The sequence below is a fragment of the Rutidosis leptorrhynchoides genome, unplaced genomic scaffold (assembly GCF_046630445.1).
Source record: "Rutidosis leptorrhynchoides isolate AG116_Rl617_1_P2 unplaced genomic scaffold, CSIRO_AGI_Rlap_v1 contig30, whole genome shotgun sequence".
Lineage (NCBI taxonomy): Eukaryota > Viridiplantae > Streptophyta > Magnoliopsida > Asterales > Asteraceae > Rutidosis > Rutidosis leptorrhynchoides.
In genome coordinates, this window is record NW_027266543.1 from 18,070 (window position 1) to 40,438 (window position 22,369).

Genomic DNA, 22,369 nt, shown 5'->3' on the forward strand with positions numbered 1-22,369 from the left:
GGTCAATTCCTTCCAAAGCCCTGGAGGTACTGTAATCAATTTCCAATTTCCCATCTCAAGATTATGGATTTCCTCAATTGGGTTGATTTAAAGGAAGAAACTTTTTTTTTTGTCTGTGGAAGGAACTAGTTGCAGGATGATTCCTAATTGGCTAATTTGTACTTGTTTCTGTTGTATGGCCTTTTGAAATTGGGGGTTATTTTATCTGGCTGTAAATGTTTAGATTTTAGAATATCGTCATTGAATTGAACTACTGTATTGTTCCTAAATGGCGGCGAATGTGATCTGGTATGCTAGGAGAATGTCAATGTGGACAGTTTTGGTATTCATAGCTTGAGATAATCTTTATGGATTGGATATACTTGGTTGTATTTTGTGCAGGAATCGGAGTGGCTAAGGGTAACCTTGCACGAGTGGTTGGACGAGGAGTATTGTCCTGAAGAAACAAATATTGAAATAAGCAAGGTTGCAGCTCAATCATATTACAAATCGTTGGTAGAGAAACAGACAGATTTGGCTGGGATATTACTGAAGATGGCTAGAGATTTGGAATCCATATCTTACCGAGAAAGCTTTCATGGAGCATTCTCATCAGCAAATGCAGCTGTTAGCTTGATTGTCCAAAGAATAGAAGAAGAAGAAGAAGAAGAACAGGCTTAATTTTGGACATTAGATAGGTTTAGAATAGTAACCTGTTTTTATTGCTTGTTAGCTCTTCCGGATTGTTCGTGATTTGATTTGTGAGTTCCGAACAATAATATGATGATAAAAAAAGGATGAAACAGTCGAGGAAAGCCATCTAGGAAAATGCAATGCCGAATATGAAAGCAGAGATGTTTATAAAAAGGATAAATAGCAGTTTGCTTTAAAGCTGATCTTTTTTGGTTTCATAGTTTGCCAATGCACAGTAAATTCAGTAAAACGTTGTCGTTTTTTCTTAGCCCATTGTCTCGAAGATGTTTAAGTGATAATCAAGGTATTTTCATCATCGGGTTAACAGGTGAAGTTGGAGAGGCTGAGCTCACAACTTGGTGGAAATGATGACCTCACCTCCATTACTAGCTCAAGAAAGTTACTGGTTGTAAATAAACTTTATGACTTGTGATTCTAGATTTCGGAGATATGAGCTCTAATTTGAGCTTAGGAAATACTGTATAAATCTTTATAACATAACTTCCTCTCCAATGTTGGAATCAGTGATTGAGACATTGATAGTACGTAGTTGAATCAATGGCTGGAATTTGACACGAGTGAATAATAGGATTTGTAATGTACATAAAATTAGTGTATATATATATATATATGTGATTCTCATATATAGGCCACGCGATGCAAAAGGTCCCCTAACCACGAGTGGAGTGGGATAAGAAAATAGCAATGGGTTTATTTTTACCATTTGTTTATTTATTTCGAAAAGGCACAATTTTTAATAACAAACAAAAATATGAACTTTTAATTTAACAAATAATAGTACTAAATAACACGGATTTGCATATTTAGTTTCAAAGTCACGATATAGATATATATATATATATATATTTAACTCGATAAAGCTCGTTTAATAATTTTTGGTCATATATATACATTATTACACATTTTTTGGTCATTTTTAAAACTCAAAACTTTTGGGTAAGGCTAGGCGCAAGCGCTTAGCAATAATTCTAACAATGAATGTGTAACAGTGACATTTCTGGATCATTCCTATCTATATAAAAGCAGCTGGTCTAAATATATTAATTAGACCTATCCCCACATTCATTCTCTTCTCCAAAACACAAATACAGAAAGAGGAAGAGAGACATTAGTAATTGATTTGAGATGGCTATGAAGAAGAACTTAGTAGTGTGCACGCCAATATTGGAATGTCAAAGTGTAGAAGACATGCAGGCTTCAATGGAGAAAGCTAAAGCAGAAGGAGCTGATCTTGTAGAGCTTCATTTGGATAATTCCATTGTTACTAATCTTTCTCAGCTCGAAACACTCGTCAGATTTAGACCTCTTCCTGCCATTCTCTCCTACAAGTATGCCATTAATTACCACATTTTAATCTCTTTCAATTTTTGAGCTAGGCTCCGTTCGTTTGTTTCGTGTCTAGAGCGAAGGCAAAGACATGAACAATTTTTTCAACTATGTCACGAAACGGAGGACTTAAACATTATATAATATAAATAGTTGAAAAAATTGTTCATGTTAATCAATGTGATGCTTTTGTTGAGTCTTACTTATCTTAGATATTTAATCGTAGGATATAAATTAAATAGAATTCATTTTCTCAATTACTCTCAGATTAGTTGAAATATAAGTATGAAAGTGGTGTTCACACTAAAAAAACGTGAAGTATTTTACATAAAGAAAAATAAGGATTTTTCCGACCAGTACAATATTGCATTAGATAAGCATTAAAAATTCGTCGATATTATGGAAAGATCGTAAGTATTTATGAAAAAATAAAAATATTAACCAAACTTTTAGAAAGATTATATATCATGAATAAATTTTTCGATCTTTTCATAACAATTACGAGTTTTTAATATTTATCCAGTACAACATTGCATTGGTTAAAAAAACTCAAAAAATAATTACAGTAATTTAGAATTGATTCAATAAATGACTCAAGAACATTGATGTGTTTATCGTGAAACTTAAAACATACTAGTTGTACAGAGTACTGTGACATTGGACGGAAGGGATTGGGATATTAAATGATTAGGGCCCCGGCGGCCCCATTGAATTTTGTGTCAATTGAAAATCAGTCATGAATGTTGGTTGGCCATAGTATTCATTACCCTCCCTTCCGTTGGGAGATTTTGGGAATCGAGCATTTCTTGGAATCATCAAGCGAACAATCTGTCTTTTTTTACAGGCTCAAATCATCAAGCGAACAATCTAATTACCTGCAAGTACTAAAACGTGTTCTAGAACTGGACGTTGAATTTGTCGAAATCGACTATGAGGTATTACTAGAATCTGTCTCTTGTAATCCATTTTTTTATTGGGAGAATGCAAACAAGAAGTGAATCCTGATTCTGAAACCTTGTCAATCCTAAAATAGACTTACACTTTCCAGGTAGCATCCAACACAAACATTGCTGAGTATAACAACATTAATCGGTCCAATAGCAAGATAATTGTGTCGAGCTATGTCAATGGATGCAAACCTACAGCTGAAAAGCTCGGAAATCTAATTGCACAAATGCAATCTACCGGAGCTGACATACTCAAACTTGAAATTTGCGTCGATTTTATCACTGACTTGGCTCCCATTTTTCAGATTCTCACCCATTGTCAGGTACTTGTTTCAAGCATATTTAAAACTAGGAGATGATTGAATAGCTTGTGCAACATTATCATTTCAATTTCTTTTTCTTAGGTGCCATTGATTGTTGTGGCAGTTGGTAGTAGAGGTCTGATAAGCCAGCTGCTGGGACCGAAATTCGGTGGATTTTTAGTGTATGGATGTTTGGATGGAAATCCTGTTCCTGGATTGCCATCTCTTTCCAGCCTTGAAAAAGTTTATAATAAGCTCGAATACTTGAATGTTGATACAAAAGTGTTCGGACTTATTTCAAATCCTGTTGGACATAGTAAAAGTCCTTTTCTGCATAATCATGCTTTCAGACATACGGGATTTAACGGAATTTATGTTCCGATGCAAGTCGACGATGTCAAGGAGTTCTTCAGAACTTATACCGGACACGACTTTGTGGGATTCAGGTATCCAACCCGATATTACCCCTGTTATGTTTCTTGGCAGAATCCTAGAACTTGAAGAATTATTTTTCTTATAAATTGGTGTGTTGTGCAGTGTAGGAATTCCTCACAAAAGCAGCAGTAGCCTGCTGTGATGAAGTACATCCATTAGCTAAGGTCAGGAAATCAAATCTGTGTTGAATAATTCTCGTTTGATGACAACTTATGAGTGACTAAGAATGCTTAATCTCAGTCAATTGGAGCTGTAAATACAATCATTAGGAGAACAATTGATGGGAAGTTGATTGGTTATAACACAGACTGTGAGGCTTCCATATCTGCAATTGAGGATGCACTAAGAGGTTTTTGCATTTATTTCTCTCTTTTGAAATCAGATACGCTTGAAAATGTCCTTCGATTTCTCATTTAGGCTTTGCATTGGATTAACTAACAGAAAGACAAGTTACCGATGGAGGGTTGTCAGGTAAATCTCCGATGGCAGGAAAAACTTTGGTGTTGGTCGGAGCAGGTGGTGCTGGAAGAGCACTGGCATTTGGCGCCAAAAGTAGAGGAGCACGAGTTGTCATTTTCAATCGCAACTATGGTAAGAAACAAAAGCATGGGAGCTCTTTTTAAGTTACTATTTTCACATTTCTAAAACTTTTAATTATCTTGCTTGGAAAGAGAGAGCAAAATCTCTGGCAGAAGCAGTTTCAGGAGAAGCACTACCATTGGAGAGGTTGGAGCATTTCAGCACGGCGAAAGGGATGATTCTTGCAAATGCTTCTGCCGTTGGAATGGAACCACACATCAATCAAACTCCTATTTCAAAGGTTCTCAATCTCTCTATCTATCTGATATGTAGTATATAATAGAAAACTTTAGTGATCAATTTTATCCTGATGAGCATTTTTTGTTCAGGAGGCTCTGAAAGCATACGAACTGGTTATTGATGCGGTTTACACTCCAAGGAATACAAGGCTCTTAAGAGAAGCTGCTGAGGTTGGAGCCATTACTGTCAGTGGAGTCGAAATGTTCATCAGGCAGGCACTGGGTCAATTCAGGCTCTTTACAAATGGTTTAGGTATCTATTTTCTTGTCAATTTTGTACTATTTTCTAAAATGTGGAGAAATTCATATCTTGTAAGATTGTGAATGTTTCTTTTACCGATAACCAGGAATTTTGTGTCCATTACTTTGCAGCTCCAGAAGACTTCATGCGCAAGCTTGTTCTAGAACAGTTCTGATTGTTTTGCACCATCATAACGAAAAATCGTGTCAGGATAGATTCCTTTGCAATGTTTTCGGAGGATGTTAAACTGAATACCGGCTCCCTGAGAAGAATCCAAACTTCGGGAACAGAATCCGAAATCTCGGCACACAGGCACTGATCAAGCCAAGCCTAGAAGAATAACTCTGCTATAGTTCTTCTTATTAGGTGGATGAAACTTTCAATGATTCTACACATTAAATAGCAATAGTATATAACTAAAGTTTACTTTCTCAAATCAAAATTCAGAGAAATACTCCCACAATCTGAAACAGACAACCTTGATTCTGTCTTATGATTTTTCTTTCAATTGCTCTTTTGAGTTTAGCATGTCAAAAAGATAAAAGTAAAAAACTCACTCCACCTGATCCGGTGTTAGCATATTCAAACTCTTGAATGAAGTAAAACCACCGTCTACCACCAAATTATGGCCGTTAACGTACTTAGCATCATCCGACGCAAGATACAGCGCAGCATTGGCCACGTCGCCAGGTTCACAATTAGTCCCTCGTAACGCTCCACAACTATGAACCATCTTCTCAAGGACCGATTCTTCAACGCCAGGGAACATGTTCTTCATCTCTTTCATCGCAAACGGCGTCGTAATCGCAAACGGCGATATGCTATTGATCCTGATCCCATGCGGTGCCAGCTCCGCAGCCAGAGATTTCACAATTCCTAAAACAGCAGATTTAGACACACTGTAAGTATGCTGTGCTAATCCTCCCATGAGTCCCGTCACGCTGGCCGTACAGAGGATACTTCCAGCCTGACGAGGAATCATCACGCGCGACGCGTGCTTTATACCAGCCATGACGCCACGAACGTTAATAGCCATGACTCGGTCAAACGCCGATATATCAAGGTCAACGATGCTTCTAGGACTGTTACAGGGAATTCCTGCATTGCTGTAAAAAATGTCTAGCTGATTGTATTTGGAAATGGCGAAATCAACAGCATCGGAGAGGTCTGATTCTTTCGTGACGTCACAGAAGATGAAAGTTGCATTAGGTCCAAGTTGGTCGGCCGCCTTTTGTCCGAGCTTATGTTGAATGTCTGCAATTACGACTTTAGCCCCTTCCCTGATGAATTTCTCAGCTGTGGTCTTGCCGATTCCGCTGGCTGCTCCGGTAATTAGCGCCACCTTGCCATCCAGCTTTCTTGGACACATGAAAACGACACAGTAATTAGCTTATGTGAATTAGTAATTAAAAAGGTAAAAAATAAATAATCTCCGAGTATTACTACCTTCCATTGGCAGTCTCTGTCGAAAGTCCTTTGTACAAGCTTTTGGCTGTTAAAACAGAGAAATTTTTCCTGTTTCAAAAAGAAAATGTCAATGTGAATTAATGATCAGTACGTTTAATATTAAGTAATGCAGTATAGTTGGCCACCAAAAAGATGATTTGAACCAATGAAGAAACTAAATTTGATTGATGTGCTTATTTGGCCACGAAAAGTTTAGCCGGCCAATAGCCATTGATTCTTAAAATTATAATAATTGGCCAATGGAAATTAAAGCAACCAAGAAAAGAACAAAAAAATGGAACAGGTCACATGGCAGGTACTGAAAACCAAGCTAGCTTCTTGTTGGTTCTTGGATCCCAATAAAATAAAAATCTGCTTCAAATGGGCCAGCTAGCTAGTCAAATCATTCCCACATGATTCCACCGTCCAAAACAAAGTTGAACCAGAAATTAAAATAAAATAAAATACATAGCTTGTAAAATAACAAGTCAATGTCTGGTAACAAGTTCGAATTCCAGAACTCACGAAATTAAACGAATCTAAAGCATTCATGTTGATGTTTGATTAATTTAAAACAGCAAGAAGAATAGAATCAGAAAGGAATTGTAAGTTAACTTAAACTAAAAAGGAAAAAATAAATAAAAAAAGCTTAATTGCAACTTTGAATACAAACCTGAATCCAATCTTGAACATGCTTTCTCTGTGTTGTTGAAATTCTTTTAGAGAGAGTTGACGGAGAAGAGAAGAAGCAAGCTTGCTTATATATATAAAATGGCAGTCGGCAGAAACATGCACATACCAGATAGCTTTATTATTTATATTTGACTCATGACAGAATAAAAATATAAATATGCCCCTTCCAAGTTGCGAGCTTGGTGATTGGAAGTTGCGATCCATGTTTTTTCAAAAGACAAAAATTTATTGGACGTCAGTTACTGAGGGCTAATAATGTCATTTACTTCATCCGTCAATATCCAAGTCATTTGCTATACTGTAACTTTATTGAGCTCTTCTAAATTTTATACCCTAACGAGGAATGGGGATGGCTCTAATGCCGCCACATAAAATTGCAACGCTAAAGAAATAGTTCCAAAATCCAAATCAGTCTCGTTACGATTTATGATAGTAACTTTATTTCATACTGAAAACTGCATATGAACTGATTTGAAAATGGTAGATGCAGTATCTCATTCTCAGTACCATTGCACCACATAAGAATAAGACCAAGTGTACCGAGACCACTCAAATTACCTGAAGAACATGATCCTAATCGTTGTCAAAAATTTAACCCAACACTATATGTCGAATTTTGATTTGATAATAAAATTTGCAATTCAAATAAATCGAAGAGTTCTTATTATCTATATAAGATACATTAATATGACATGTCGTGGCAGACCTTGTAGTCATATAATTGACTTTAGAAATGCTAAGCCTGCGAATTTTGTAAACATTTCAGTCCTATCTTTTCAAAATTGGACCGACTCTTAAATATCATGTAGTGGGACGTGTGTTAAGGCAACTTAGCTCCGGTTCTCTTTAAGCGACTCGACTACATCTTCAGTTGGAGTCCATCTTTGGTCGACCACAAAGCATAGGATAGATTGATTTCGCTTTCTTATTTTGTACGATTTATATGCTTGTATCAATCCTAGATTATTTTGGAAAATACTTTCACTTGTAATCTATCATGATAGTCAAGTTAGTGGATGATGTTACCGATAATATCCATAACTTTTATGTTTTGACCCCTAATTTTGAGGATTGTCGGAATATTGACATAATTTGACTCTCCCATTTATAAATTTAATTAATAAATATACCTTTTATCAAAAAAAATAAAATTCTAATCTCTTTTTTTTTTTGTATTTATTACTAATATTCTAGTCTATTTCATATTTTTATCAAAAATTCTGTCTTGTTTGATCTTATTTTCTTTACTACATCTTTTTCACAACATTTAACGTCCTAGTTCGAGCGATTGGAGAGAATAAGATGTTATTAATGCTGCGAAAAGTCAAATTGAAAAATGGAAAAACTGGGTAGAAGGGGGCATTCCGAGAATTGAACTCGGGACCTCTCGCACCCTAAGCGAGAATCATACCACTAGACCAAATGCCCAGTGTTGTCATTGCGCTTTTATTTTAAAAGTAGATTTTTTCATTTGATTGATTTAACCGCTTTCCCTCCAAAACTCAAATGTTTCCCACTTGAATCTTCTCATATACGCCTCGCAACAATGTTGTTTTCAGTTTTCGGCTTCTCTATATATCTACTTCAATTTTTAATCAGATGACTGTGAGATCTAAACTGTAAGGCAAATTAATGGCTTATCAGAGTGATACGGAGAATTTGCTCTTCCCGGCTTCGCCATCACCATCTGGTAATCAATTTTTAATAATCCGCGCTTTCAGCTTTTGTTGATTTCACTCACAGTCGATCATCACCACACTGCATGATGATATGATGAAAACTAGATTTGGATATTGTTTGGATCATGTTTGAATTTGAAATTAGTTCATTTTATTTCATTCCTTTGTTTTGATTTTTGGTTACGTTGAACCCTAAACGTATGATCGATCAACAGCGATTTAATGTTCATGGCTAGTTTCGAGGTAAAGGAAATACAGTTTTCAACTGTACATGCATGTTGATTTTGAATTTTAGATTTAAATCTGAGTGAACATCAAACAGGAAATATACTTGAAGCAGCGAACGCAGATGACATTCATTTCCAAAATACTATCCCCTTGGAGGAAACGGAGGTGATTGGTAGCCCGCTGGTTGAAAAACAGCTGGAAAAACCTGATTTCAACACTGAGATGGTGGATGACTTGGAGAAAGCTGTTGTGCTTGACAGTGAAGCTGAAGAAGTTCATGGAACCAGAGAATTGAGTGATATCAATAAGTTGTCTTTCCATGGATCTAGTAGAAGAACTGAGAAAGACACTTCGCTTTTGTCAGCAAATGCGGATATTGCTGGCTCTGCTGCTAAAAATTGTAGTTCAGGTTAGTATTTGATTCTTCACGTCTGAGACAAGATGTTTCTATCTAGTTTATTTGTCCATTCAACATTGTTTTCATGTATTTTGTGCTGGAAGTCCACTTCTTATGAGTGTGCTTTTAAATCTCACAGGACATTACTGACCAATTATATCTTTGTCATGAAGGGGTTAAGGGATCTCCAGTTAATGATTCTGAGAGCATCAATCAGAAGAGACTTGTTCCAGAGTTGAACGCTAATGAGCAGGGTTGCGCAAAGTTAAATTATGTTCTCTCTCAGGAACCTGAAGAGTTATCCGAATCTACTGCACTTGATTTTGTAAACCAATTCCTCACATCTGGCAATTTGGACTCATCTCCAGCAATTAATATTAGGAATACTGTCAGGCTGACATCGCCTCCTGTATCAAGTGCAAAAGGACGTTATAGTTTAGCTAAGAGAATAAAACCTGGATCTCCAATAGCACAAATTGGAAGTTTTGAATGGGTTGATACTGATCAGAAAGAAGGGAGAGGTGTTGGTGAGCACATGAGTGGGGCCCCTTTTGACTTCAGAAGCTTCAGGGATAGATCTTCAACGAAGGTTACAAAGTACCAGAAGGCCAATCATTTGAACCATAAAGGAGGCTTTAACAGAGCAAATAAGCCTGAGGATTTTGTAAATAAGAAATCTATATCTGGTTTGACGAACTTGGAAGCTGGTGCCTCTGAAAGAGAGACACTAGAAATGGCCGATATTGGTATTGACACTCAAATAGCTGCAGAAGCCATGGAAGCTTTGTTCTACGGTCCATCTCATATGGAACCTGCTTCCCTTGAACAAACTGCAACCTCTGATTCTGGAGGCATTTCAAAGAACGCAATGAGAAGAAAATGCACTGCAAAAAAATGTCGGAGGTTTTCCAGTTCAGCCTGCAAGAAATCAAACAACAAGAACTTGTATCCAGAGTTTGCAATAACAACCAGATCAAAAAGCATGACGCAGGTCCATGCAAAAAAGGAGGGAAAGAATGAGGGAACTATGGGCACAGACACCACTACAAAGCCTCAAAAGAGCCAAGACAATATGATTTCATTAAGGCTAGATAATCATAGACCCCTTGGAGGTGAACAATTAGAAGTCGAGCCTCTTGGCCAACAAGGGAGTCCATCATTGACATCGACTGTAGTTCAAACCCCTCAAGCCGACCTTTCAGGAAAAAGAATGAATGACGCTACAGAGGGAAGTATCCTCACATACAAAAGAAAAAGGAGATATTCATTTCCCAATCTTCCTAAAGAGCATCGTGTTGCAGAGAAATCTCCCAGATTATGTTTAACTGCACCTGAAGAATCCAGAAATGGCAAAATGGAGCAACTAGAAGAGCAAGCTAGCGTGGCCTTTGGCCTAACATCAGATGCATGGAAATACCCTAAGCGGAAAAGATCTAATCATGAAGTACGAAGGCATTCAATTGAAGCTGTCAGTCTCTCTACCCCATTAGTGATGAATGATGTAAAGAAAAGCAGCAAGTGCAGTCAAAGGTCAGAGTGCAAAGAGAATCATTTCCATGGTTCAGAGTGTACTAAAACAGTCAGTTGTGATCAATGTGTAAGTGTGGCATCCTCGAAAAATGTGTCTAACGAATATTACACAAAATCGGGCAAAAAAATTCTACCAAAACCGAGTTTGGTGAAAGAGGTAATAATATCAGAAGTCCCCAAATCTATGCTTGATTTCACCTGCAGAAACATGAGAAGACAAAGAAATATGGCTGATTCCCGTATCTTGCTTAGCCAGCACTTGGATGATAATACAATTAAGCACCAGAAAAGGGTCTGTATAGATGATATTGTTCATTCATATTTTGCATTTGCGATCAACAGATCACCAATTTAAGAGTATTTCTTAACGAGTGTTTTTTCCCCTATGCCGTCAGATCTTGGCACGGTTAGGCCTTCTCTCTGCATCTAGTTCTATTGATGCCACACATTTTATAGTCGATAGATTTGTGCGTACAAGAAATATGTTAGAAGCCATTGCCCTCGGTAAGCCGGTGGTAACACCTTTGTGGCTGAATAGCTGTGGGGAAGCAGGCTGCTTAATTGATGAGAAAAATTACATCCTCAGAGATGTCAAAAAGGAGAAAGAAATCGGTTTTAGCTTGCCTCTATCATTGGCTCAGGCCAACCAACACCCACTTTTGAAGGTTAATTGCTTTCTTTGGATTGTGATAAGAGGCTTGAGTTCATTAAACTAATTTCCGATGCTTCTTACAGGGTAAGACAGTTTTCATTACCCCAAACATAAAACCTGATAAAGAGATGATTATTAGCTTAATCAGGATAGTCCATGGACAGGTATGCTTATTAGCGAGTTTCTTTCCTTGCATCTCCGAAACTATATGTGATCATTTAAATGATTCGTCAAGTCCTTCATGAAAGTCTAAAATTAATCTCTCTGTCAGGTTCTAGAACATAATGAAATGCCTCTAGGAAACAATCTAAGGATTCTTGATGATCTGTTGGTCCTTTCTTGTGAAGAAGATCGAGCAATCTGTGAGCCTCTCCTCAGTAAAGGTAATAATACACCCAACGTTGTTCTTTTCTCTCATTTTTGTTTTTGTAATATATAAAAGAAAACCCAAGTATTCATTTAGCAGCGACTGTTGGATATGACTTGCAGGTGTAGCTGTTTATACATCAGAGCTTCTGCTTAATGGAATCATAGTCCAAAAACTGGATCTTTTAAGGTCAGTCCTACTATTGCAACAGAACAAAAGATAGTTTGCTACACTTTTCTTGCAAACCACTTGTATTATTTACCAGAATATAGTTTTTTTCTTTTTTCTTTTTTTTTTATGCAAAACCATACTGCATTTGGTGTAAGTGAACCATGCATTGTCTTTTAATTACAGGCATCGGCTTTTCGTTACCCACGGAAAGAAGAACCAGAGCAATAGAAAATCAAGAACGAGGAATCATCCAATGGACAAGCGCAGTTAGTTATTCTCCTTTGCTCCTTTTTCTTCTTTCGTGCAAATTCTGTGAGAACCCTAGGGGGCGATGTTTTTGTAAAGCAAACTTTAATGAGATGATCAATGTACTGCATTGGAAAAAGTGGTTTTCTAATATTACGAAGTTTGTTTAGTTTTAGTAATGAAATCTAATCATCTAAATCTTACACTATGTGTATTGTTCGTCCAACGGCCATTGTTAAGTTAACTAACTGTTTACGGTTAAACAAAGAATGTGAATAACAATTCAGTAAAACTGGCTCAAGTTCAAAAAACACCCTGGATATTTTAAAAGATTCTTCAAGTGAACTACCAAGTTGTGCCTTGCTGTTCCCAAATCCTCCAGCAAATCCGTTTACAAAAATGATTCAGCGGTTTAATTACTAGAATAATATTCAAACAAAAATTAAGACTCCATACATTACACTATTAGGCAGAAAAATGTCCAATGAAGGGTCAAAGCAATCACTTAGATTTGACCATCCTACTTTGGCCTCAGGGGCTTTGTTCATTGGAGTTGAAACTATCAAAGCCTCCACTAGTTTGTGGTGTCGGATTGGGTTGATAGATTGGAAGTGGAGCCATAGGAGGTGGAGGACCACTGGGACTTGGTGTTGCCGTAGTTCCTGGTACTGTTGTCGGAGGAGCGAGTTGTGGTGGCCTTGGGAGACCATTCAATTGACCTTGAAATGGAGGAGCCCCAGGTGGTGCCATCATCGGTGGCATTCCAGGAGCATGCACGTAACCTGCCAAACCATCAATAATTAAAATACAAGCTCATTTGTTCTTGCAGCCATATAACAAAACCACACATTTTAATTATAGATGCAGCATTAAAGCAACTGGCAAAATCATTCTAAACTCAATTTGAACAAAAACAGAAAAACATTAAACCAATAAATCACCAATAAGCTTAATCACAAACACATACATGAACAGAAGAAAGATGAATGTAATTATAAATGTTTAGTTTACCTTGAGGAGCCATCATTGGTGGTCTTGGCAAAACTGGAGGCCTGATTCCACCTGGCATTGGCATCATAGGTGTTGGTAAAACGGGAAGACGAGGCCTCTGAGCCAGTAGATGTTGATTATAAGCTGCGCCAACTTGCTGGAATGCAGCAGCTTGACCAAGATGTTCTTTAATTCTTTGGTCAATCAAACTTTGTGTTTGTTGCTCCTCAAATTGCTGATAGTATTGCCTCACATTTGCCTAAAACAAATGAATAAATCAGTTCAAGCTAAGAAAGAAACATATTGTTTAATATACTCTAACAGAAGATAAAACGAAAAGGCACCAAACCTTATGCTTGTAGCCTGCATTGTGCTGCTTTCTAACAGATGGCTGAAACAAAAAAAAAAAAAAAACAAAAAAAATGTCAGGAATATGGAATTTCATTATATTAGAACTTCAAAATCTTACTCCATCCATCCCTAATTACTTGTAGCTTTTCCTACGCAAGTTGTATAGAGCGACAAGTAATTAGGATGGAAGTAGTACATAATAAACCCCACGAGCAATTGGGGAAAATAAGAGTGTTTAGAAAGCTAATCGAAGCACTAACACCAATTAAGCTTCGACTATAACCATAGAAAGCTAATCAAATTAACCAAAAAAAGCACATTTGACGATGAAGAGAATTGGAATTTTGAATCCAGTTACGCAACATAACATACAGGAATAAAAGCAATTAACATCAATTTGCTGAATTGAACAAGACACACAGACAACATAACTAGTAAAGAATGGAATGAAAGAAAACTTACAGAGTCGTGGGTCAAGTACGTGTCGCAATAATCACAATAATACCTATATAATCACGAATAAGATGATGAATAAACAAATTAAAATAGTGAATTAGAAGAAGATGAGAATCAATCATGTTGAGAATCGAATTATACCTAGGCATAGCTTTCGAGTAGGAATTCCAGCTATGTCAATTCAGATTAAACACCCCCCAAGTTGAGAATTGCAGAAAAACCCTAGGTGAGAGAGTTTGTGCCAATTGTCGTATGCTGAATTAGTTTTGGGTAAACCCAACGTTTGGCCCCAATATTTCATAATTGTTCACGGGATACCCTAACGTTAACTTTTTTGTCTTGATTAACCTTAACGTTTCAATTTTTCATCTAAAAGTCTCTTCCACGGTCTTAATCGAATAAACATTCTGATTGAGCTATCAGCATTTCTTTTAGCCAATTGGGCCAACTTTTTAGTGATGTATTCTTTTCTTTTTCTTTTTATAAGTTTAATAAGAACAATATATTACCGTTGAAATAGACAAGTGCGAGGATTGTTCAATATAGAAAATAAAAAACAGTCAGTTGAAAATATAATCATGATCCGAAGTCACAATTGGATCACAATTTAACTAGTTCCAAACTAGAAATTATTGGTTGTGTTTATTGGATCACAATTCAACTAGCTCCAAGCTAGCAAACTGTTTGTTGCTTCATAAAATCACATGAATCAGAAAACATCTAACAACACCACTAGTGAGAGATTAGATTACTTTTTTTTTTCTTCTGATGATAGAGATTAGATTACTTTAACATACGCTCTGGTATTAAAGTAATCGAAACCGGCATCAATCTTTTCGACGTTGATTATTAGACCATAGTTGAATACTTGTATAGACACATATTAAATCGTATAATAACAGCCATCTGGCAAACAACCTGTCTTGTGATCTGATCTATTCATGGCCAAAATTTCTCATCTTGTTTGAATAATATTTTGGGCTCAGTTCTTTTCTTTTTAGGGTAGACGTCTCTGAGTATATAATCGCATAAAATTAACAATTTTCTGTTTGACATTGAATAAATTGAAAGTATTAGTTTAATTCATGTTTAAGAATCGATCTACAAAATTATAATGAAATAAAAAAAAAAAGTTAAATGGAAACCAAGGTATTTTTTATTTTTATTTTTATGATTAAACTTTCGGTAATATGATATAAAGACTACTACATCCCTAGTCTACTTTAGGAATATAAGTTCTTTTGGATACAAAAAGGAAATTGAATGTTTGATATTGGCATATTTCCATTTGTTGGGGGGGAAGTTTGGTGAAACTTTGATAGAATAAGGTTAAAGTAGATTCTGTATGTGGCCACAGAAAATCAAGAGGCTGGAATAGGCCCTTTTTGTTTCTCCAAAAGTGAAATGAATCCTAAAGAGGCCACAATTTAAGCAGAAGCAACATATTTCTGTGTATTTTCTAATTTGTATAGCCAGAAAAAGAGAAGATGCCAAGTGAAGGTGAAGTCCATTTCGAGTATTTTTTTAGAAAACGGCTTGAGTCTCTATCAGCCCACTATTACTGAGTTTTTGACCACTGTCGACCCTCCTATCCAAAACGGATGCTAAAATCTTTTGGACCCTATCCAGAAATTGATGTAAAAAGAAGAAAAAAAAATTACTATCAGGAGTATCTGTACTGTCACATCCAAATATTTACTCAGAAAATGTGTGAAAAAAAAACATTTACGCAGAAAACAGTCGCAATTAAGACATTTTACACAGATAAATTACTTTATAGTATATTAATCTTACCACGAAAGACAGAATTCGTGGAGCTAGTTTAAATTCACTGCAAGTGTGGTTTTTTTTTTTTGCAAATAAATATTGAATGGTTGGCAGCTGTGATCTGCTCCTCTCTCTGACTTTTACTCTTTCGAGCGGAAGTTGTTCACATTGTCGGTGAACTGAATAATATTGTTCTCAAATTTCTTGATAACTACACTCCTTTAATTCTTACTCCTTTGACCACATTTAATTAAATTTTGATTATGCCACAGCTTAATTATGCACATGAAATGAAATGTACACTCGGCCGGATACCAAAATGCCTGAGTCATATATTCGTGTCGGAAACAAAACCAACGCAATTATCTAAGGTGTTTCTTCTAGACTTTTTAAATGTTTGTTCAAGTAACATAAAAGTCATTCCATGTAGTTACAAATAAAATAAGTAGTGATTTTCTACCTTTTTCTAATGTAAATAGATTTAGAATTGGCAATTGGAGTTAAGAAATGGGTAATTTGAGGATATCCGACCTCATTACTTGGATATCCATCTATCTGTAGATGGATTAGAGTATTGAAGTTGATATTCGATTTGGATAGTATTCGAATATTAAAAAAATTCAATGAGTTGGATGCATATAGTTTTTTATTTTCTTACATAAATATTAAATAAAATGAGTGGGTATTTTTTAAAAAGTATATTATTCTTAAATTTAAATTTATAAACAGGTTTGTGGATATTCGATATCTGATTCATTTAAATATATTATGGATTTTATAGTTTGATACATGTTCGAATACTCGATAAGACAAGTCAGATTCAGAGAGGATATCCAAAATTAGTCGGATATCCGATCCATTGTCACCCCTAATTATAGCTTATTTTAATTTCCTCATTTTCACTTTTGGTATTTTTCATTATATTAGACATTTGAGGTTGATTTCTATAATCTATTTATTATTTGTACAAAAAGAAAAAACTACTAATGAAAACTAGAATATTCTACTGCAGCCGAAAAAACTAGAATATTCCACATTTCTGCTACTATTATCATTGTTTTATGATATAATTTAATGATAGTAGTAGTAAAGAATAATATGGGTGGACTATTAATAAACAAATAAACAATGCAAATGATAGTCGTAAAAATGCAAGTTGGCATGAAGGGAAGGGCAAATGAGTAAATAGAAGAGCTTGGAGGAAAAAGCGCTGGCGGGAGGACAGTCTGGCAAGATACAATACTCCACATATTTACAAACGGTGTACTGTACTTATCCTCCGCTGCCTCGGTTTTCACGTTACTTTCTCTCTCATTTCTTTACCATTTTACCCCTCCCTCCCTTCCCAAAATCGAAAAAAACCGTTGACTGTCGTCACATTTCCCGTTTAGCTGACACGGTCATTGTCTACAGACCCTACAACACTAGAGTACTCCAATTCCCCTCAACCGGTAACGGTTTCCGTACCTCCCTCCCTTCTTACAGTAACCAGATTTAATTGACACCAGTACTACTACTGACTGAAACTAATACAAACTGGTCAACGTAATTAGGAAGTAATGCATGGTCAACACATTTCTTACTAGTTTTTCACTTTTTACGTGCTTTCTACTTCTACCTTTATAATGAAAATAGATTTAACACGAGTGTTTTTCTATATTTTTTCGGGACCAACCAAAAAATTGTTTAGTTTTTCTATGGCTGTGTTCGACCATAAAACAATAATTTAGGAATGTGTTTGTTATGTTTTTACGGTACTCAATTTTTTTTTTTGATTTTTTTATAAATATTCTCTGTATTTAAATAATTATCGTTTTGATTTTTTAATTCATTTAAAGACAGATATATTTAGTCATTATAATTATTATCTATATATATCAATTTTTGAATGAATTTAAAAAAATAAAATTATAGTATATACAGAAAAGGAGGGAGTATTAACTAAGAAATTAAATAGTAGGATAAACGTAAAGAAAAAAGTCAAGACGCTCATAACATCGCTAATCTAAAAAATAACATAAATTATCTTCTCATCTCTTCGACGTGGCTCTATGTTTCATAATGAAATCCTTGTGTTTAACTTAATTGGAGTGGACATACATTTCCTTCCTAATAGTGGACAGTTCTAGTAATATAGGACAAACAAAGAAACATAAGGTCAAAAAGGTCCTTATAATAATAAAACCCACGTTTCAAAAGGACAAGCGCTGTTTACGACTATCATAAAACTGTACAGAGTAGAGTAAGTACATGCATGTTGATGTTGTCAAAAGCTCAGAAACTTGTACAGCTGTAAAGGTCAAAAAGGTAAATGGATGTGCCACTTGGACTCTATATTTAATTTAATTACAATAAATCTATGAAGATCCAAACTTTGCCCATCCAGAATTCCCAAACTTAGAAGACAACCAAGCGACGCGAAGAAATTAAGAGAGAGAGAGAGAGAGAGAGAGAAATACTTCAACAGACGAGAATCTAGAGAGAGAAATTCTAAGAAGAAGAAGAAGAAGAGCATTGGACTGGAGCGTCAATGGCGGAAAATAAAACCACGACGAGCACTAGTAGCGACGGCATAATAGACCCTGAGAGCGTCAAATTGTTTGTGGGTCAAGTGCCCAAGCATATGAATGAAGCTCAGTTGCTGGCAATGTTCAAAGAATTTGCTATCGTTGACGAAGTCAACATCATCAAAGACAAGGCCACTCGACTTTCAAGAGGTCTTTTGTCTTTTCTTCTCTCTCCCAAATCTCACATTTTGCTCGATTTTAGCATTTTGACTTTTGAGTGTGTGTGTGATCGAAGCTCTTCTAAACTCTAATTGTGCTCGAGTGTTGTGTAGGGTGTTGTTTCGTGACTTGTCCGTCGCGGGAGGAGGCTGATAAGGCGGTCAATGCTTGTCATAATAAGAAGACATTGCCAGGGGTTAGTGCAGATTTGTCACTGTCTGTCTGTGATTGATTCGTTGGTTAATTTTATACCACATTATGCGTGCATTTTAGCTGTAGGATTTGAAGATCTCTCGAAGTGTTATATCAGAGATCTTGAAAGTTAGCTATGAATAGGTATTTGACTATCGTGCTGTGCTGTCAATTATTCAGTGCTACTCCTGTCCTGTCCATATATCATTCATGAAAAATGAAATTACCAATTGAAACGTGCCCAATTAATGCTGCATTGTTAAAACAACTCAACTGACAACCATAAATCTTTATCATCTTTAAGCACATGTGGGGTGGAGTAAAAAGGTTTCCACTTTTGACTGTATAATAGGCATCAATGTTGTCTACAGAATTGCAATTAATGAAGTCTAAAAAAGGCAAACCCAAAGGATTGAAGGTGAGAGACTGAGAGGGTACTATCTGTGATGATTTTGATGGGTATAAACTATCGAGAGATGACCATTTATAAGATATAAAAGTCTGGATAGTTAATGGAAACTCTCTTCAATGCTGAATAAGTAAACTTAGGGGGTTCATTGCATATGGTCTTCCTTGTAGTTCAATTTACCTGAATGCTACACCAAACAACTTTCTGGCCTAGGTTATAAAAGTGACTTGAGAGAGTTTGTGATGCCTTACATGATAAAATTATGTTGATGCAGAGTTTATTGTCAACCTCTGTGATTCTCAGCTCACATGCATTGCTATCTTTGCATTGTTTTACTCACCATGTTATTGTGTACTGTTTTTGCTGAACATTACTGATAAGAATGCGCCCTGATATTTCTGTTCAATTCAGGCATCAAGCCCGTTGCAAGTGAAGTATGCAGATGGGGAGTTGGAAAGGCTAGGTGTTTAATATTATCTCCGTTTAATTTATTTGGCTGTATTTTTGAATTTACATTATTTGATGTGTCTCAAAGGATATACATATTATGAATTTGATTCCCTACATTCCAGAACACAAACTTTTTGTCGGTATGCTTCCAAAGAATGTTTCTGAAGCAGAGGTTTCTGCACTGTTCTCGACCTATGGAACTATAAACGACGTACAAATTCTGAGAGGCTCTCAACAGACCAGCAAAGGTACACTTATGGAATCCTTTTTTTTTTTTTTTTTTTTCATTTTCCCCTATTTTCTTTTCTATTAGGAGTAAAACTTTTGTGGAAGACCCAGGAGGTGCATCCTAATTGCATTTCTTGAGCTAAAGAGTAAAAAAGTCACAATCTTGACTACTGAACATTTTCTCTTCTGTCTATTTTTTGCAGGTTGTGCTTTTGTGAAATTTGAAACGAAAGAACGAGCCATGGCTGCAATCGATGCAGTAAACGGGAAGCATAAAATGGAGGTCTGTGTTCACTCTATGTTTTTTGTTTTCGGACAGTTGAAAATTCAGCTTCAAAACATCACTCCCAGTCTAAGGAGTTTGTTGTGGATATATTTTGCAGATTTATCTGGTTACATGTGCTTTGTGTCATTATTTGCTTAATGGATCGAGCATGTATAGTAGTATATTTTCTGATTACATGTGCTTTGTGTCATTATTTGCTTTCCTTTTCAAGGGTTCAAGGGTTCCATTGGTTGTTAAATGGACGGACACAGAAAAGGAAAGGCAAGCTCGGAGGGCTCAAAAAGCACACTCTCAGGCTTCCAATATACCAAATATTGACTCGCAACATCCTTCAATATTTGGAGCCTTGCCAATGGGGTATGCCCCACCATATAATGGTTATGGATATCAGGTAAGGCATGCTTTCTATGAAATATTTGTAGTTAAGAGGGGGACAGATTTGCAGTAAAAGTAATTATGTCGTCTTTTATAGGCCCCTGGTGCTTATGGACTCATGCCATACCGTTTACCAGCAACGCAAAATCATCAGGGTTTCCATAACATGGTTTCTCCTATGAACCAAGGAAATGCATTACGAGGAGTATCACCTGTTCTTTCTCCTACCATGGGCCCAAGAAATTATCCTGTGCCTTCTCCTGCAAGTTACATGCCATTGGCATATGGAGCGGGAATGATGAATCACCGCTCACCTAGACCAGGCCAAACTTCATTTGGAAGCAACAACTTTGCAACATCTTCAGTAGGCAATGCAAACTCTGGTGGTGCTCAGCTGGAAGGTTTGCCTGATTTTTCTGTTATTTCCTAAAAAAGTTTAAAATTTTAGTCTTTACTTGTTTCATGTTAACTCTTTTTTGCCTTTTCTGCTAGGTCCACCTGGTGCTAATCTTTTCATTTATCATATACCTCAAGAATTCGGCGATCAAGAGCTTGCCAATGCATTTCAACCATTCGGAATGGTCTTGAGTGCCAAAGTGTTTGTAGATAAAGCAACTGGCGTCAGTAAATGTTTTGGTAAGATTAAAAGAGGATCATTTTTCCCTTTGGATCCGATTATAATAGCATGTATGTTGACAAGCCTTTAATTATTTACAGGATTCGTCAGTTATGACTCGGCAGCTTCTGCTCAGAATGCTATTGGTGTGATGAATGGATACCAATTAAGTGGTAAGAAATTGAAAGTTCAGCTAAAGAGGGACAATAAATTAAGTAAACCCTATTGATTGGAAGGAAAGTTAGTAATGGAAAGGTGTTCATGCAACCCTATTGATTGAGACGACTGATTAAGGGTAATCAACATGATGATCTGGGATAAACTGTCACATGCGTGGTTCTAATCCTCCTTGTAATTGCATTGGGATTCAACCCACAAAAAAAACTTGTAATTCATACAATTTGTAATCTCTGTATCATGATATTTAACTTATACACTAAACTAATTAGCAATTTATTGATTTTTCCATCCAAACTTCTGTTTATTCTTTAAGACAGTCTCCATTTTTGCTTCCACCGCCTGCATGAATGACTTGCCGTTTTCTTCTTATTATCGATCATGCTCTAATCAACAATAGTGAAATTATTATTTTTCAATTTAATTAGGTACATTAATTTAAACAAAGTTTTATATTTGCACCCTCTAAAGTTAAGAAATGTTTTCAGGTCCCAAGTAAATTTATATCAAACCGTATACAAATTAAGTGCCCCCAGAATAATTTGGGAATTATTACATAGAGGCAAACACCTATCAGAACTTTCATTTTACGTTCTGCTATTTGAACTTTATTTTGGTTAAACACGTTTTCACCTGCTGTTACGGATTGATTTTTTTTTTTTGATGATAAGATTGAAAGTTAAGTAGCAGAATGTTACGGTGCAAATAACGGAAGTAAACTTATAAGTAGAAGTTAATATTTCCGTCTCAAAATAAATATAAATTTTTACATATAAATTATATTGAAAATTTTATATCAATTTTAGGACGGAAATTATATTAAAAAAAAAAGTTGCAAGTAGAAAATAAAAGTTAGGTAGAAGCTCGCAATTTTTAGATAAGTTCACCGTCGTGATGTCTCTTTCTTTCTTTCGCCCATTTGTCTTTTTTTTATTATCCTCCTCATTTTCAACAGTCTCGCCTCTACAAAATACTTCTGATACAAACAAATTCATAAAACAAAAAATAATGCAATTAAGCAACGTTCAACTTAATTTGTTTAATGTGTTATAGTCGTGGTTTTGATTTGTTTATTCCTTCAATTTTTTCATCTCTGGCTTTTGATTATCTGGAGCAGCTTTTGTTGTCATCTGAAAACTACTTTCATTTTAAGTTCAGTATTTGGCGGCACATAG

General features: G+C 35.9%; 4 protein-coding genes, 1 non-coding gene and 1 pseudogene across 5 annotated transcripts; 3 read left to right on the forward strand and 3 right to left on the reverse strand.

Moving 5' to 3' along the window:
- The first annotated feature begins 1,818 nt into the window (after window positions 1-1,818).
- Window positions 1,819-4,937, forward strand: LOC139882723 (bifunctional 3-dehydroquinate dehydratase/shikimate dehydrogenase, chloroplastic-like; annotated as a pseudogene).
- A 378-nt stretch (window positions 4,938-5,315) lies between these two features.
- LOC139882716 (secoisolariciresinol dehydrogenase-like) lies at window positions 5,316-7,191 on the reverse strand. The gene is made up of 3 exons (XM_071866993.1): window positions 7,145-7,191; window positions 6,209-6,277; window positions 5,316-6,120 (listed from the first exon to the last, which is right to left on the reverse strand). The coding sequence occupies exons 1-3, from the start codon at window positions 7,189-7,191 to the stop codon at window positions 5,316-5,318; spliced, it is 921 nt and encodes a 306-aa protein (XP_071723094.1).
- A 1,066-nt stretch (window positions 7,192-8,257) lies between these two features.
- Window positions 8,258-8,329, reverse strand: TRNAP-AGG (transfer RNA proline (anticodon AGG)). The gene has a single exon. It is a non-coding gene; the product is annotated as a tRNA-Pro (tRNA).
- A 204-nt stretch (window positions 8,330-8,533) lies between these two features.
- On the forward strand, window positions 8,534-12,196 carry LOC139882717 (uncharacterized). The gene is made up of 8 exons (XM_071866994.1): window positions 8,534-8,591; window positions 8,876-9,217; window positions 9,379-11,027; window positions 11,131-11,400; window positions 11,471-11,551; window positions 11,659-11,770; window positions 11,877-11,943; window positions 12,109-12,196. Exons 1-8 carry the CDS (start codon window positions 8,534-8,536, stop codon window positions 12,194-12,196), a joined length of 2,667 nt encoding a protein of 888 aa, XP_071723095.1.
- A 506-nt stretch (window positions 12,197-12,702) lies between these two features.
- Window positions 12,703-13,530, reverse strand: LOC139882718 (U1 small nuclear ribonucleoprotein C-like). The gene is made up of 3 exons (XM_071866995.1): window positions 13,462-13,530; window positions 13,183-13,420; window positions 12,703-12,953 (listed from the first exon to the last, which is right to left on the reverse strand). Exons 1-3 carry the CDS (start codon window positions 13,528-13,530, stop codon window positions 12,703-12,705), a joined length of 558 nt encoding a protein of 185 aa, XP_071723096.1.
- Window positions 13,531-13,548: 18 nt separating this feature from the next.
- Window positions 13,549-21,246, forward strand: LOC139882714 (RNA-binding protein BRN1-like). The gene is made up of 10 exons (XM_071866991.1): window positions 13,549-13,585; window positions 18,315-18,452; window positions 18,575-18,657; window positions 19,474-19,525; window positions 19,635-19,760; window positions 19,944-20,023; window positions 20,238-20,417; window positions 20,499-20,802; window positions 20,894-21,037; window positions 21,119-21,246. Exons 1-10 carry the CDS (start codon window positions 13,549-13,551, stop codon window positions 21,244-21,246), a joined length of 1,272 nt encoding a protein of 423 aa, XP_071723092.1.
- Window positions 21,247-22,369: the final 1,123 nt, after the last annotated feature.